Source organism: Desmodus rotundus, chromosome 7, assembly GCF_022682495.2.
Source record: "Desmodus rotundus isolate HL8 chromosome 7, HLdesRot8A.1, whole genome shotgun sequence".
NCBI classification, from domain to species: domain Eukaryota; kingdom Metazoa; phylum Chordata; class Mammalia; order Chiroptera; family Phyllostomidae; genus Desmodus; species Desmodus rotundus.
In genome coordinates, this window is record NC_071393.1 from 8797515 (window position 1) to 8815140 (window position 17626).

The following is a 17626-nucleotide window of genomic DNA, read 5'->3' on the forward strand; positions in this document are numbered from 1 at the left end:
CATTCCCATAATTTTACTCACGATGGCATTTCATATTCACGTGGGCAGGGAGAAACCACTTCCACAGGGGATCTGTGAATGACTAGCTGGGAGAAGCAGAGCCCGAGGCTGCATTCTTTCTACTGTACCCCGGGCCTCCAGGGAAAACACAAATGCTGATGAAGTTAATGCCCACACACAGGTGCAAACACAAACACACACAAAATTATGGCCTTTGGCACGCTCCTCCTTTGTAAACAGGATCTTTCCCTACTACTGAGTCCAGAGACACAGCAACCTAATCCTAGTTCCCGATCTGTCAAACTTGCTGTTTGCACCTCTGAACTTGTTTATTCGTATCAAGTGATGATTAATAAAGGCCCTGTTTCCTGATACATTATGAACCTGTCAAAGTGTTGTGAAAATCACCGTCTTGTGCAACGTAGATACTGTTATTCTAACACCCAACCTTGTCTTCCAGACTGAGATTAGCGGGGCTCAGCATTTACTGAGCACCTATTTCTCCCTGGTCACTGAGCCAAACCTGCCGCTTCATACACTTCATAAAGTCATTTCATCCCCCAACTCGAGGGTGCACAGGAGCCACTGCCAGAAGAGGAACCAGGCGTGGGGAAGGCAGGCCACAGGCTACGAAGACCTGGAGTGAGGGGGAGACCTGGGCCCACCACCATCATTCCAAAGCCAGAGTAGGGGTATTTTAATGAACGGTTATGGAAAATTTCAAACACATAAAGATGGGCAGAATGGTATGATTTGTAGTACCTGAAACCCTGCTTCAACCATTGTCAGCTGAGAGCCAATCCCACCTCCCCCCCTCCAAGAGAACTTTTAAGTTGGAGACACTAACAACCTTTATCTTTCGTAGTGAACAGTATGGGATTTAACAGCAAGCTTCTATTTACTGGGCTTGCGTAATGCGTTCCTCGTGTTCCCCTCTGCAGCTCCAACCAGTTAATGCTGACTAGACTTCTGCTGCGTTCTGGACACAGCTGCCCCTCCCTTCCCAGCGGCCCGAGCAGGAACAGACCTAACTTGGAGTCTTCAGCACACAAAAGAATTCTCCAACTCAGAGCGTCAGAGTGGGAGAGGAGGCTCAGGGGCAATCCCCCCCGTCCCCTTGACCTGTGGGTGGCAGGCTGAAGGGAGAGGGCAGAAACAGGGACGATCTGGTGGTCCAGGCCTTGTGTGTTCCCGAAGGCCAGTGCGGACAGCTGGGCACCGTGCTGTGTCCAAACCAGTGTCTGTACCTTGGATCCCACATTTACAACTTGTGGGGCAGAGATCCTGAAAGAGGAGGCCTATCACTCACGGTTGGCAAACGCTTTTTGTCATGGCCCAGAGACTCATAAGCATTTTAGGCTTTGTGGGCCATTTGGTCTCGGACTCCATGACTCTCTCCGGCAGCTGTAGCTGGAAGGCAGCCAGAGACAAGTAAGTGAATGGGCGTGGCTGTGTGCAAACAAACTTATATTCATAAACCAGGCTGCTGCAGGCCACCAGGCCGCAGTTTGCTGGCCTCACTGCCCCTAATTGCCCAGTTCCCCAGGCTCTCTCCGAAGCTCTGGGCTCCACCCTCCGAAGTCCACTGTCTGTGGGCTCTTCTACTTTTGGGGCTTCCGATACCAGACCCCGCTGCTGCAGCCCCTAGATGCTCTAGGACAGCAGCAGGTGGCTCCGGGCCCTATCACATTGAAAATACCCCCACCTAAACACCCTCCCCACCTGAAACATGTCTGCTCTCCAAATGCCCACCTTTCCTGTGGCCAAATCCTTGTTGGGAAATCTGGATAACCTCTCTGAGCCTTCTGCCTTATTTACAGCTAATGAAGACCAGTCTTTCCTTACTCATTCCAACAAACACTCCTGAGCACCTGCCGCGCGGCAGGAACTGAGCTGACAGCAGGGGCACCAGCTGCAGTAAGCAGCAGACAGCCCCTCGTGGAGCAGCTACGGCGTGAGAGGGTGCTGGGGCCGGCCCCACACAAAGGGCCCGGGAAGGGGTTTCAGGGGCAGAGGTGAGCTGGCAGCTGGAGCTGAGAGGCCCCAGGCAGAGATACAGCACAGGCCGAGGACTGGTGCAAAGAGCATGGACGAATGGGGAGGACATGGCCATGGTAGCAGAGTACACACGGGGCCACCGTGAGAGAAGAGAGTGTGCTGGCAGGGAGGGCCAGGCCACCAAGACCCCTGTAGGCCATACTGAGGAGGAGGAGCCTGGTCTTCACAACAGCGGGGGCCACCCAGAGCGTCCTGAGCAGTGAAGGGGCACAGCTGACATTTTGTTAGGATCGCTCTGGCTGCAGCATATAAAATGGGGCCAAGGGTCTGAGAGCAGAGGAATGAGACCACGCAGGAAGCCTGTGCAGTCCTCTAGGAGACAGAGCCAAGTACAGATGTGGAGGGGACATCTGGGCACGCTGGTCTGGAGCCCAGGGTCCAGGCAGGGGATCAAAGTCCCAGAGCTGTCAGCCTACAGATGGGGGCTGAAGCAAGAAAAACGGATGAGATGACCCAGGGGAAAGGTGCAGAGGGAAAAGAAGTCTAGAAACTAGCAAGGGCCTGAGAACCAAGAACCAGAGTAGAAGGAACAGAGTGTACTGCTGGGGGCGGGGGGTGGTGGTGGCCCCCAGCGATCACTAAAGATAAGGAAAACAAGTATCTGTTGGATTTGGCAACAAAAAGAATGATTTATCAAAAAGGGGTTACTGGCTTCCCTGGCAAGCGCAGTTCCTTCCGGAGGAGGAGGGGTGGGAACAGACCCCCCCACCTTCTGGGGAGTGTGTGGGAGGCGAGGCGGGGGGCCGGCTAGGCTGGGGTGGCCAGCAAGCACATTCTAGCCGTGCAGGGGAGGAGAGAGATAAGGAGGTGGCCACAGGGAGGTGCCAGCAGGGCTGTCACGGGAGTGCTTTGTTTTCCCCGAAGATGAGAGCAGCCTGGGAGTGTTCAGTGCAGACAGTAGAGAGCAGGATCAGGGAGCTGAAGAGATACTCGAATAAGGGAAGTTCACTAATCCCCAAAAATGCAGGGAAGGGGGGGCCAGAGCTCAACAGGCTTGCCTTGGGACACTGGGGGACATCCTTGTCACCAAAACAGTCTGCACCCCATGGGCTGGAAGGAGATGTTCCGTAAGTGTTAGTAGCTTTAAAACCTGGCCACCCTACGCGGTCCCTTTCTGTCGCAGCCACGACCACCCTGGATGACTGCAACAGTGACCAGGAGGACTTGCATGTCGCTCTTCCCAGCTGAATTCCACTGAAAACAAGTTGCCCTTCTGGTCTTCCCAGTTTAGGAATGTTTGCCTTTTACCTAACAAGGCCGAGCAGATCCCAAGCCCTCCACCAACTGATCTCATGTCCTGAAAAATGTTTTCCATACAGCGACGCCCACACGCACGTGCACAGGGACCTGTGTACGGACCGCTGTGGAGCCGACCTCGTCTGCACGCACCGCGCTGTCTGCCTTTATGCCGTGCACACGCCAGCCTGGCTCACTCCAGAGACCTGCTTTGCTGCCCTCTGAAATGGCTTCAACGTCCACCGCAAACCCTTTCTCCACTGAGGGGCATTTTCTAACTGCCGTAGCACCCCCAACCCTTCCTCTGGGGAGCTCCACCGTTTTCCTCCTCCGTCTCGGTGTCGGCTCCCCGGCTAGAGTACAGGTTTACAAGGGGGAGCCCCTGATTCACTGGGGATGTGCCACCTCTCCTTCTGGACCTCTGGGTGGGGGAAGCGCCTACGCCAGCAGCCACTGAACAGTCATCAAGAGGACCAACGTTCTGGGTGACGACAAACCTGGAACTTGTTTTATATATAGAGTGGCGTTTGCTGCGCGGCAAGGCAACCTTGCTCACCCCGAGGATGCCGAGGGAATGCCCCCAAAGCAGCAGGCGAGCACCAAGCGGAGTCGCTGAGGGTGAAGCCAGAGCTCCTGCACACGTTCCCCCCCAGAGGAGAGGTCCCCTCAGCCCTTTGGAGGTGGACGTGCAACTGAAGTACACAATTTGTTTATCAAGAATCTTGCTTTGCAAGGACATCTGCATTTTACAAATTACCATGAAATTCCTTACCCAAAGTAAACAGTGACAGGAGTTATGCATATCCTAGTGTCAAAAATAAATACAATGAAAAAACAAAAGAAGACCTCACAGCCTGGACAAGAGCATTGACTCAGGCTCTGGGAAGCGGGTGTAACTTTGGTAGGGTCCAGATTTCCCCCAACTCTCCGACCACAGCACGTGCTCTTTGCTCCCTGGGCCACAGATGACATCTGTCTACAGAGATTTTCCTGCTGATGTGTCCTTTCTCAGAATTATTTTAGATCTTTGAAGTTGTAACCGAGACAACTTATATCTCAGCAATACCAAGTCATTTAGATGTTCTACTCTGTCAAGAAAGATTTCTTCCACTCAGAATTCGGTCCTCTCACAGATTGTTCTAAACAAACAACATGGAATGCTACAATGTTTCCCCTGGAAACGCACAGCCGCCATGCAAGCTGCAGCTGCTCCTGCTCTGGGACACAAGAAGGGCCTTGAGCCCGGCCACACCCACAGCCTGCTGGGGAGCGCTTCTGCCCCTGCCGCAGCCTCTGAGACCGCTGGCGGCTGGCCACAGGGCCATGACAAAACAGAAAGCCGTGCGGGACAGTGCCAAATCCTACGGTTTCCCAGAGCCATAAACGGTCCTGAACTAGTCCGGCAGCTGGATGTGCACACTCTAAGATCAACCTCCCTACGTCCAATGTCCAACGTCCAACGCGGGTGCTTCTACATGGTCAATGCAGGTGCTGACAGCACGGCTGGGGGCCAAGCACTTTCAGTTTTGCCCCCCCTTGCCAAGTCGGGGTGACCTGGGGAACACTCTCCGTAGGGGTATCAGGAGGTTACTGGCAGGCCAGAGGCCCCGTGGTTCTGGACATCGAAGGCACTGACCACAAAGAGAATGGGCAACTCCTGGCAGTAGAACCAGTTTGTTTGTTTTTTTAAATCACAGTGAAGGAGACAAACACGTCTTTGAACGATGGGTCAAGACTGGGAGACTGAACAGATCTGCGTATTCCCCACGTTAATATAAGGGCAAACCTGTAAGAGCCGCCTTTCAAGCTGTGCGTTCCCTCTCTAAGGTAAGTGCAAAGCATCAAAGGTGAATAATTACCTTCTCTGGCCAGATTCCCAGGTGGAAGTAGAGCCTGGCTTGCAGGAGGAGGAGCTGCACCTGGTCCGGGTACATTGCCAGATACAGGTCCAGCGAGTCTCGCAGGAGCTGGTAGGATTGGTCGATGCCTTCCCTGCTGGAAGAAGCTTTTATCTTATCCTGCGTGCTTCTGAGTGAGACACTCTCGTGCAAGGCCCAGGTTTTACAAATAATGGACACAAATCCCCTGCATTTTCTGACTCTGGCACTTCCCCTCTGCTCAGCAAACAGTTACAATGTCTTCATTACACACACACACACACACACACAGGAAATGTAAGTTTTGGGCCTCACTGCAGTGATGGGCACTAAACTAGAATCATAGCGTTTCCCTTACACAGTCACATCAGTAACACCGTGCGTGATTAAAACTGGATTCTGAACAGGCGGAGCAGAGAACTCGTAGGGCGGAAACCGCTCTGCGTGACGCTGATGGTAGCTGCACATCTTCAAGGGTTTGCTAAGGCCCGCAGGTGTGCAGAATGCACACCGCCAGAGGGAACCCGAGTTTACGAGTGGACCTCAGGATGTGGGGCGACTGTGAGGTATTGACGCAGGTTCACCGGTTGTAACGAATGGGCCATTTCGGGGCAGGATGTTCACCTGCGGGAGGCTGTGTGTGCCTGAGGTAGGAGGCCTATGGGAAATCTCCACACTTTCTGCTCAGTTTTGCTGTGAACCTCAAACTGCTCTAAAAATAAAGTCCATTAAAAAAAGAACCCTGCCCCGAGGCAAGAACTACTGCTATAATGCACGACTTCCTTTTCACTCTGCAAGACAAATTTCCTTTAACTCAAAGGCAAGGAGTGTCACACTTTTGTTTTCTTACCTGAGTGACAGGAAGGTATAAACTAAAAGATGACAAAGCACCTGGACATGAGAACACCCTGCCCCTACAAGAGAGTCTTTGCCGGTCTACGGTATCCTGGTCACTCAGGGATGCTGTCGGTACTCACAGAGGACCCGTCCAAGCCCACCGCAGAACCTCAAAGAAAACTCACCAAGCACGTCCTAAATCTGGACGGCACTATGTCATGGGAGCCGGTTTCTCCCATGGGAGGTGACAGCTGTAGATAGCGCATCGGTGCCACACCTCGCCCGCTGCTTTGCTGTCCCCCAGGGAGGCTCATTAGAGAAGTCTCTGTAAGGCAAGTCAAGCCTTCCAGGACACACGCTCCGCACAAGCACCGGAAAACCACTAAATCTTACCGCTTGCCCAGGCTTAAAAGGTTTCCCACCATCCGCTGCAGCACCTTCTTCACATTGACCACCCCGTACAGTGCTGGGGTCACGTGCTGGCCGATCAGGTATTCACACTCCTTCACCGTCAGCTGCCTGCCTCTCCCAAAAGCATCGATGTAGATGTAGTCAAAGATGTCCAGGTTGGCCCTAGACAAGGAGCACACGGCGTCAGTCCAATCTCAGATCCCAGCTGAGCAAGTCAACATTTAATCCCTCCTAATAAGTAGCTCACATCAGAGACTGAATGTGAACACAGCAGCATTTCTATTAAAAAAAAAAAAAAACAAGGTCTTGTCCAAAGTTGGAAATCTGACCCTTTAAACGCTGATATTTAAGATGAAGAGTGTGGATGTGTGCCATCTAACAGTTTTTCAGGGAGGTTCACCCTAGAAGTCACTGCCAGGAATACCCATCAGAAGCGTGACAGGGGCTACACGCAGACCAGCAGTAGCTGAGGTCTGTGGATCCCAGGCCCCCCGAGGATACGCCAAAAGTTACGGCACCTTGCACCAGGAGGCTGCTGCCCCAGTTCTGCAGACACACAGGTGGTCCCACACCTGCTGAGCATTCCCATGGCCTCAGGCTGGGCCCATGCTCCAGCACAGAGAGCTGTGTCCCTGGACACGACCCACGGCCCGTCCCGTGGAGCTGCTCTCCACGGACCGTGCTCTTGTATGTGGTGGTGGCCCGCACTGAGTAGATGGTGGTGGTGGGCACTGCCAAGCGTGCTCTGTGAGGACTCCTGAGACTTTTAGGTGGGTCTTTGTCTCCAGGAGAATTGTACTTTTTCCTGGAGCAACTGTTTCAGATTTCCTCCTTGAGTCAAATTAACAGCACCCCTCGGCAAGACATTCGTTAGTGTCCCAGAAACTAGGACACTCTTCAACTCGTTTTATGGGTCTAGAGAACCACACACACGCACAGATTTATGGGCGAGAACCTGAGCAAGCCCAATGTAGCAATGTATTTAAAAGGCCCCATGTGATTAAGTTAGATGTGCCCTAAGCATGAAAACAGAACTGAACTTTAAAAAATCTATTTCAAGCTCATATAGACTGAAAAAGAAAAACCACATGATCCTATCAATAGATACAAAAAAGAGATTTTAGGGAAAAGATCTACTGCCTAGTAATTAATAAAACTCTTAGCAAAAAAGGAATTTAGAGGACAGCTTTGATAATCTGGATGAAAGCCACTGTCCCCAAACATCATCCCTGAGGTGGAATTTTAAAAGGATTCCATTTACAGTCACACTCAAGGCAAGGGGCAGGCTATCACTGACTGTTTCGATCCATCTGGAGAGGCCGAGCCAGCTGAATAAGGTAAGTGAAAGACACAAAACACATCCAGGGAGAAAGAAAAGGGCAAACAAACCCGTCACAATTCACAGACAATATGAACGTCTGCAGAGAGAAGCCAAGAGCTGACAAGCTGTTAGCACCCATCAATTATTCAGCAAAGGTGCTGCTTACCAGCCCCGTCCCTAAATATCATCCATATCCCTGTACGAGGTCACTATTTAGAAAGTGTAATTTTAAAAGCCATTTACAACAGCAACAAAAAATTGTTTTGATTGTTGTTCAAGTACAGTTGTCTCCCTTTTCCCGCCACCACTTCCCCCCACCCCACCCACCCTACAACAGCAGCAAAATTTTAAAGGACCAGGAATAGTTCTAACAGGATGTCAAAGGGCTCGAGGAAGAAAATGAAAAAAAGACCTTTGAAGGACATTAAAGACGACTTAGGTGTGGGGGAGACACGTCCCCAGACAGAAAGGCTCGGAGTGAAACACTGGCAGTGCTCCTCGTGCTGACTGACGAACGCAGTCCACGTGAGCACTGGTGCCCATCGACGTCCCCACGGGGGCCTGGGAAACCCAATGAACCAGCATGGCCACGGCAACCAGAAGAACTTGACCGCCGCCAGGACTGAGGGTGAAGGTGCGGTGAGTGAACAGTAGGGTCCTGGTGCGGGCGCAGGTCAGCAAGGAAAGCGCAGAGACAGGGCCCACAACCCCGTGGGGGTCAGTCACCTGTGCACTCGCCCTCTGACCTGCCTTTTACGGGGGCCCAGCCCTGTCTGAGACGGGTCTCGATGCTTGTTTTTGCCAGGGGCCCGGGGTGCTAACAGATTATTTCATTGCTCATTTGCACTGTTCATTGTACTGAAGAGGAAAAATAGTACTGCTACCGCCACTGTACCTAGTAACAAGTTACTGTGGTAAATAATATGGTAATTGGTGTTTTAAATGCTTTGCAGCATGCAGAAATCCTTGGTGGGTTATTATATAGGCATTTAAGACTATTTTAGAGATATCTGGAGAAATTGGTTGGGTTGTTCAGGGAGTAGAAATGGGATGGGGAAAAAATCATTTTTCCCACTTAATGAAAAATGGTTGCCTCCTATCCAAAAGAGAAACCTCTGAATACATTTTTTAGGAACAGATTATATTTGGAGAAAAGGGAAGCCTGTACATATCATTTAAGGAAAAATACATATGTAAAAATTTGCATGAAAATAACAATTTCAAACTACCTGGCGGTTACCTCTGGAGAGAAGAGGAGGGGCGAAGGGATAAGAAAGAATACCCAGAAAGCTCCAACTATGTATATGTTTCATTTCGGGGTTTTTTTTTAAGATTTTATTTATTTATTTTAGAGAGGGGAAGGGAGAGAGGAAGAGAGGGAGAGAAACACCAATGCGTGGCTGCCTCTCATGTGCCCCCTACTGAGGACCTGGCCCGCAACCCAGGCCTGGGTTGCCTGACTGAGAATCGGACCAGCGACCCTTTGGTTCGCAGCCTGCGCTCAATCCACTGAGCTGCCCAGCCAGGACTGTATGTTTCATTTCTTAAAGTAGGAGGTGGAAATACAGAGACCGATTATACTTATTTTCTCTGTAAGAATCAGAAACTAATCTACTAGCTGTGTAAAGCACTGGGTCATCTCATTTAATCCTCCAAGCCACTATATGAAAACTTTTAGTCCCATTTTATAGAAGAAAAAACTGAGGCTCAGAGGAAGCCAAGGTTTGAACCCGGCCCGACTTCAAATCTCAGGTACTTCCTACTAAGGATATCACAACTGGTCATCAGGAAGTAGTTTCCAAGAACAGGATGTAACTAAATAACTTTGCTTCTTTTCCCCCAACACAGCACATTTCATGAGAGACAGTCTACCTAATGGTGAGCTCCTCCTTGCAGAAGAGTCAGCCCACAGCTGAAAAGCAGCATTATGCCCAGCAGAACACTGGGATTAAAAGAGAAGATGAAAGCTCACTAGCCTGGCCCTGCAAGGACCGAGATGAGAACGTGAAGGTCTGCTTGCTTTGCACGCCGATGAAGACCCTGGCTGATCTGTTCCCTCACCTCTCCTGGGGGGGGGGGGGGAGTGTTTCACGGAAGGCTGGAAAGTAAGAGCTTCCTTAAGAACTCCTTGATCTGATCTGCTTTGGAAGAAAGTCTTTGAGATCCACATAAGCCCTGGAACCCCTAGTCCTATTGTTTAAAATTAAACTTCGCCCTTTGAGATAATTGTGTGTTCACATGCAGTTGTAAGGAACAACACCAAAAGAGACATGTCGCTCGTGCACACCAGATGATCGACATGGATACAGTCAAGAAATGAAACCAGTCCATCACCACCCCAGTCCTCTCCCAACCTCTGGTCAGTGACCTCTCCTGTCACACGGCAGGACTGAATTCTTGGACCCATCACAGCGGGTCACAGATGGCTCACCTTTCTGTGGTTTGGCACCATCTCAGTAAGAAGTGACTTGGGAAGTTGACAGGTTCCAGAGGGACCCCCAACTGCCGGGCAATGGTCATGTACACCAGAGACATGCTGATGGGGATCCCCGTTCTGCGGGTCAGAACCTGCAGGAGAAAAAGTGCTTTAGCTTACTAGAGATGAGCCGCGTGTTCCCATCCCTTCCACACACATTTGTATCGGCACCTACTGTGTATCGGGCATGAGGCTGACAGACACGTTCTGAGGTTGAAGTGGAGGAATATTTTTACTTATTTATTTATTAAATTTCTTTTAACTTCTCTTTGAAATTCTCATTCAAAGACATGTTCATTGATTTTCAGTCAGGGGAAGGGAGAGGGGAGACAGAGAGAGAGAGAGAGAGAGAGAGAGAGGGACAGAGAGAAATACTGATCTGTTGCTTCCCATACGCACCCAGACTGGGGAATGGACAGGCACCCCAGGCATGTGCCCTGACCAGGCATCGAACTGGCGACCCTCTGGTTCACAGGACAGTGCTCCCGCCGAGCCACAGCAGCCAGGGCACACGTTTCATTTACTGAGACCAGGGGTCTGCAAACTGCAGTCCCTCAGCCAAATCTGGCCCATCACCTGTTTTCAAACGGCCTATGTATGGAGAGTTTTCACATTTTTCAGTGTTTAAAAAAACAGAAAAACACTATTTTGTGACCCATGAAAAGAACGTGGAATTGGAATGTCCATGTCTACATGTACAGTTCCCCGGGAACGCAGCCGCGGCCGCTGTTTTGTGCTGTCGGTGCCCCCTCCCCAGCTACGATGGCAGAGCGGAGCGGCAAGGACAGCGCGCAGGGCCCAAGGCCAAGACAGTCCGCTGTCCAGCCCTCCACAGGCGAAGACTCACCCTCCTTCTTACAGACAGAGTGTAAGGCCGCGTCCAGGAAAGTGTGTAAGACGCGGAAAAAGAAAATACAAATGGCACAGATAGCAAAGAACTGATGTGAAAAAGGAGCCAAGTAGGACACAAATAGAAAATAAACACCAGTGACAGAGCTGCCCACGGAGGCCCTCCAGCCTCCCCATGGGCCGGCGCAGAGAGACTGGACTCGCTTTGCAGCCTAGCATTCCCAAGACACAACTGACCAAGCCGAGTCACAGGAACACGCACTTCTGGTCAGGAAGTCACGTCTCAGGTTTTCAGACAGAGGATACTTTGTGGTGAGACAAAAACGAAAATCGACAGGACATCCTTGCAGTAGAGGCGAAGATGAGTTTTATAAGCACCGAGTGATGAAAGACGTAGTACTTGCCCTCAGAAACAGCACAACTGACCAAGAGGTGAGCTTAACTGTGACTTGTCTCGCACACCCGCATTTACCTGGTGCATGTATAAATTCAGGGCATTGTAGTAATCCATTCGGTTCCCCTTGAACTTCAGTTGATCGTAGAGGACATAGTTCATGGCTTCCAGCACCTGGCCCTGGAGGTCGAGCTCCCTAACCATGGGGGACTGCCCTGAAACACAGAGACCTACTCTGAGGACACAAGCACACTTAACGCTGGGACCGGGGTCCCCAACACCCTGCACCACGCAGACGCCAGCCAGGCCCTGGCAACGTCCGTTAGGTGTTCCCAATCCTGTGTGCGAAGTCTTTTACACAACCAGGCGAGCACGTGGCTGTGTCATGAATGGCTGCTTTGTGACACAATGCGGACACACTGCGGTTTCCGAAAGACCAACTACGCCAGGTGCCCCCGTGCACACGGAGCGGGGCCAGAGCAGATGCACACCTGCCTTGAAGGTCAGGCTGGGGTGGCGGCTGTTGAGGCCTCGGAGGGTTCTGCGCACGAGCTCCACGATGTTGTCGAACTGGGCCTGGATGTCCTTGAGGGTGATTTCGGCCAGGGGGTTGCAGTACTGGTCAATGAACACGGCACCTGAACACAAACAAGAACTACTGAGTAAATCCCTATTTTACCCCTTCCTTCTTAGTTTTCATTTACCCCAGGTGCCTGGGGCCAGAGCTCTTTAAAACACCCCGCCAGATAAGCTTTGGATCTTGGATGTCAGGCCTGGCCACTAAGACACCAAGAAGGAGCGAGAAGTAGAGGCCACAGACTCAAAAAACCGTGTGGTGCGTAGCACATCTCACGTTCTGTTGCAAAGGGAAGGAAGTGCCACAAAGGAGGTCTCTCCAGCTACTCCTCTGTCCCTCTAATTCCCTTACAGTTTAAAACCCAACAACTCTGAAAACCTGAGGTTGTGGGCCAGTTCTTCAACTTAAAAAAAAAACAGTTGAAAGCTCTCAACAACAGATAGGCAGTTTCCACAAACTGTGCCTCCCAAAGGTGAGCCCATGAACAGACTCGGGAGACCACGGTACTTGCGAACTAGGCGAACAGCTACGCTCAGGGACTCTGCCGCTGGTAGGCTGGGCAAAGTGCACCAGAGACACTGCCTCTCGAAAATCCCTCTCCTCGAAGCCTCAGGTAATGTTTGAACCAGACACCGATGGGCTACCTCGACCATTTGGCTGTCAGACATTTTGAGTTGGGAAGGCTGAGAGTTGTTTCAAATTCAAGTGGACTCAAACCAGCTCAGAATCATGACCTCCTACTCACACCTCAGGAGCTGGGAGCTGGTGAATGGGTGTCAAGAGACTCGGAACCCAGGCCCAGTCTCGCCCCTAGCCGGGGCTTGGCTCCTGGGCCTTCCTGGGACTGGGCTTCTCCACCTGCGTGGGGAAGGAACTTCTACCGCACCTCAAAGCCCATTCCATCCCAATGCCACCACCCTGGCTGTGTCAGCAGTGGCAGGTTACCTGGCCAGTCCCAGGGTCCGACCCTGGACCCTGCTTCCATTCCCTCAACTATCTAAAAACTCCAATGGCTGCCCCAGGCCTACAGCACTGATTTGGATGGGTGACTTGAAAATGATACTACCACTTTATAATTCAGAGGGGAAAAAGGCGGAATCGGTTCCATAGTAAGCTATGGCAGAAAGTAAAGCTTGTCAAATTATTCTTGACTGGGGAATAAGTAAGACGGGATGTCTCTCCATCCCAGGATGCCCACGAGAAGATTCCAGTGCTGAGAGTATTTTATTTCGATCCGGATGATCTAAGACGTTCATACAACTGAGAGTCTGTGGAGTAGACGGCCATCACAACGTAGGACAAGGGACCCAGGAAAATCAGTGACCACCAGGGAGGCCACCTGGAGAACGGCCTGCACGCAAGGGACAGAGACAGCGCCCTGGGCCTGGGCAGCCGATGCCCGTTTGTTCTGAGACGAGTCAAGTCTGTGGCTGGGCCAGAGAAACTCAATGGGAGTGAGACCTGAACCGAACGTTTGGAGGGTGAGAGGGATTTGAGAGAGAATGCGAAGAACAGGGGGCACCACGATGAGGGGGTGAGTGGGGTGTGTTTGTGGGGTGCAGGCTGGAGCCCACGGGCATTCTGGAGAGCGTGGCGCAGGGTGAAGGCCTGCTGATGGAGGGCACTGAAAGCGGGCAGAGACCGAGTACAAAGCAGGACGCAGGCCAGCCCCCCCCCCCCCCCCGTTGGCTCACACAGGGTGGGGGAAGGGCCGGGTTCCGACTACACGGCACGGGAATGTTGGTGGGCTTGAGGGCGGGGTGACGCTCATGAAGTGAGAGCTGCTCAGAAAGCCGCTGCGGGGAGAGGGGCGAGGGCCTGCACGGAGCAGCGAGAGCAGGGACGGGGCTGAGAGCCACGGAGAGGGGAGAATGAACTGGAAGACCCTCTGGCAAGAGGGGATGCATGTATTTCATAACCACATACTCTGGGCGAGTCTGGGATACACTAGGAATTTTAAATTGTTGGGAAAAAAATAAAGTCACATTTTGTTCTTGTTCCAGTGGGTGGGAGCAGAAGGCTGCTGCTGCCTTCCCCAGTCCTCTCCTCTCAACTTCCTTCCCTCTCTTCTTGGCAGGGCCAGGAGGTCGCACTGTGTCCGCACAGGAACACCTCGGCCTCGTTACACTCTAACCAGAGGCTAAGGGACCGGCTCCAGGTCACACGGAGACCAAGGCGGACAACCTGAGTTCTAATTCAGAAGTGACGCTTCAAAGCTTAGAGAAACAGGAAATGAATCTCATGAGCTAAAATATCAGCCTCTCAATTGGTACCAATGGTACATCTTGAGAAAACAGTCTCTTTAGCCAACAGCTAAAGGCTTTGACAACATTTCGGCTCTAACTCGAACAGTTTTGCCCACCGAAATGACCAGACCCTACACAACAACCTCCGGAAGCCCACGCAGCACAGTTGACCGTCCCCCTGCGTGATCGTCAAGGACGGGTTCCCCAGCTGTGCTCAGGGGACAGCCTAGCTGCCCACTGGAATGGCGCTGCTCAAGCCTCACCTTCGAGATACGATTCATAGTCATCCGAGTGCTGAAGAAAAGCCTTGAGATTGTTTAAGATTTTCTGTTGCCGCAGGTAGTAAAGGATTTTTTTTGCATAGTACTTCCAGGTCAAAGCTTTCCTGGAACAAAAAACAATCAATAAATTGGTAAGAAATAGGATACTAAAACTTCCAGTGGTTTATTTTTTACTTAACCTCATCATCCCACATAGTCTACTTAACAAGACGGCTGTAACTGGGTCACGCTCACACACAGCTCACGACTACGGAAAAGAACAACACAATTCAGGACTTTGCATGTGGTCACGCTCACACGGTGCTCATGACTATGGAAGAGAACAACACAATTCAGGACTTTGCACGTGGTCACGCTCACACAGAGCTCACGACTACGGAAGAGAATGCAATTTAGGACTTTGCACGTGGTCACACTCACACGGTGCTCACGACTACGGAAGAGAACAACACAATTCAGGACTTTGCACTTGTAACGTAACACAACTAGTCGTGCTGAAATTCCAGCAAGAGTTATCTGGCTTCGGACTTACTAAAAGGAAATGAGAAAGAAACCTGGAAAGCCAGAACTGGGTGGGCCTCCGGAGAGGGGAGAGGTGTCTGGAACCCTCTGCTGCCCCGCACTGCACTCCAGGCCCAGGTGATCTCGCCCAGTCTCACGGTTTCAAATATTACCACCCGACAACCCCCAGTCCATCTTCCAGATGGGGTTGCTCCCCTACTCTCCAGACCAGTGAGTGTATCCAACTGCCCCTCCACATCCCCACTTGGGGATCTGGTGGGCCCCCAGCAGTCTTCCTCTCCCAGAGTCATCCTCGTCTCCCACGAAGGCAACTCGTCACTCCGGTGAGGCTCCAACCCTGGAATCATCCCTGACTCCTGGCCTTCTCCAGTGAGCCACATGCAGCCCACCCACCCGAGCTGCCAGTTCTGCCAGCAATGGGAACCCCGCTCCCTAACTCATCTAAGCGGCCATCTCCTGCCTGTGTCAGGGCGGCACCTCCTCCCCGAGCCTCCAGCTGCAAACCTTGGCCCTCAGTCTATGCTCCATGCAGCAGCCGGCGCTCCAGCTAACCCGCCGAGGCGCAGCACAAACCGCCCCCCCCGCGCCCCAAGTCCTCCCAGGTTCTCCCCTCACTCCAGGTAAGAGCCCAAGCTCGACAACGACACTCAGGGGCCTTCAAACTCTCGCCCCATCGCCCCTCTGGCCTCAGTCACCACTATCCCTGCTTAGTTCCTGCTGTGCCCCAGCCCAGGCCGGGGTGCCCTGAGGCCTCCACACTCTCGGTTCCTTGACTAGAACATCCTTTCCCTAGAGAATAATTCCCCTTTATCTACCATTTGGTCCCCCAACGCATAACATAATATAAAGGCAGGATAAATACCAATTCTTCCACTTCCCACTTTTTAAAATAAAATTTGGGGATCTTATTGTCCCCCAAAGGGGACCGATTAGTTGTCAAGTGTCATGAACTCACGGAGCTCAGCCAGTTGGCGCCCACACTGATGGACGTGCCCCTGAACTGCTAGGACGTGCATCATTGTACTTTCCTTGCTGCCTGGTTCCAGGCTTTCCCGATGCTCCCTGCTCACCTTTGGCGCTTCCTGTACCAGACCTGCAATCAGCCATCTCTCCACCCCCTCTGGGCGCTGGAGACAATCCTTTCTACCGGCCGTCTCACTGCCTTAGACCGTCTCAGCGACAGAAGCAGCACAGCGCCTGTGAGTGTGCACATAACACGCACGCCCCTACGCGTGTTTAAATGTGAGGTGCCACATGTGTTTACACTTCAATTTCTAATTCGACTACACAGTTTTTACCTCCTTCCACTTTGTATCTGTACCTCTTTTCCTCGCAAAGAACCCTGCCTCTCTGGTCACATCAGTCCCTTGCACAACATAAGGGTAAAGGGCACGAATGGCCCAAGGAGCCAAAACCCCACATGTGCCTCAGGCTGGCCCTCCCTCCGATTACACAGCTCCCAACTGCGAGCCGACCCTTGAGAAATACAGGTTTGAACTGTGCAGGGAACTGAGCTGTGAAGGCCAAGGGGAAAAATCTGCGTGTGAGTGGGCCTGCAGAGTCCACGCCTGGGTCGTTCAAGGGTCAAATGTACTTATTTGCTTTAGTTCACATCTCTCTCTCTCTCTCACACACACACACACACACACAGCAACTTCAGAATAACCAGGTCAATATTCTCATCGCCTTGATGACCGCTGAAAACAGCTCAATATTCTGCTTCTGTTCCCGCCCCCGTCCCCGGCGCAGTTTTTTAAACCGCTGCGTTACAGCCACGTGGCCAGGGTTTAGGGCCACTACACACAATGCTGACTACCCTCACTGTCACTTGGATGTCATTCTACAAGTCAATACGTATTCAATGTTCACTGCTAGTTCTCCTGTCGACGTCTCTCTGATTATTTGGTGTTTAAAGTTCATTTTCTAGCACATTTCTCAGGAAGGGCCCCACAGTTCCCAAGTTCCTACAGGCTGGTAAGTTTGTCTGCAGCCTTCACCCCGGCAGTCAGTCCGGCTGGATATGAAAATCCCTGGCTGACGCACTGATCCCTGAGCATGCCAAGCATGTTTACTTTTTCCCTCTGGCCCTGAGCAGTGCCGTGGAAAAGTCTGAGGATATTCTGATTCTCTTTTCCTTGTAAGTAACTTCTTTTTTTCCCCCCCTTGGATGCCCAAAGGACTTCTCTATCTTTAATGTCCAGTAATCCAGTAGTTTTACTGAAATGTGTCTCAGTGTCGGCCATGCGGGTCAGTTTTTCAGGTTCTGTGCACCCTTTCGATACATTGTTTAAATCTTTTCTGCAGGAAGTACTCCTTCTAAAGAACACACAGAACCCCACAAACAAAAACTGTTTTCAAATACCCAAGGACCAGTGCTTTCAGCATTTACAGAATTTTTCCTCCCTATGTTTTCCATATCCAAACAACAAGGATCTGCCAGGAATAAATACAAATGGGGTCTTTGATGAAGAGTGGCACCCCGAAGTATTTCTACATGTGACTATGTGACAATATCCCTTGTTATCTAAAAACAACCCTGTT

At 51.5% G+C, this 17626-nt stretch overlaps 1 protein-coding gene across 6 annotated transcripts in view; it reads right to left on the reverse strand.

The window, feature by feature from the left end:
- Positions 1–17626, reverse strand: part of FBXO21 (F-box protein 21) — a 35975-nt gene that overhangs the window by 12386 nt on the left and 5963 nt on the right. For 3 of the 6 annotated variants that reach the window (XM_024566707.4, XM_024566705.4, XM_045200757.3), the window contains exons 4-9: positions 14546–14667; positions 11951–12097; positions 11538–11674; positions 10172–10308; positions 6402–6581; positions 5154–5286 (exon numbers count right to left, since the gene is read on the reverse strand). In XM_024566707.4, the coding sequence (XP_024422475.1) occupies positions 5154–5286; positions 6402–6581; positions 10172–10308; positions 11538–11674; positions 11951–12097; positions 14546–14667 (856 nt within the window). Of the gene's footprint in view, positions 1–5153; positions 5290–6401; positions 6582–10171; positions 10309–11537; positions 11675–11950; positions 12098–14545; positions 14668–17626 lie in introns of all 6 variants that reach the window. The other 3 variants (XM_024566704.4, XM_045200758.3, XM_045200756.3) reach the window with 1 other exon arrangement.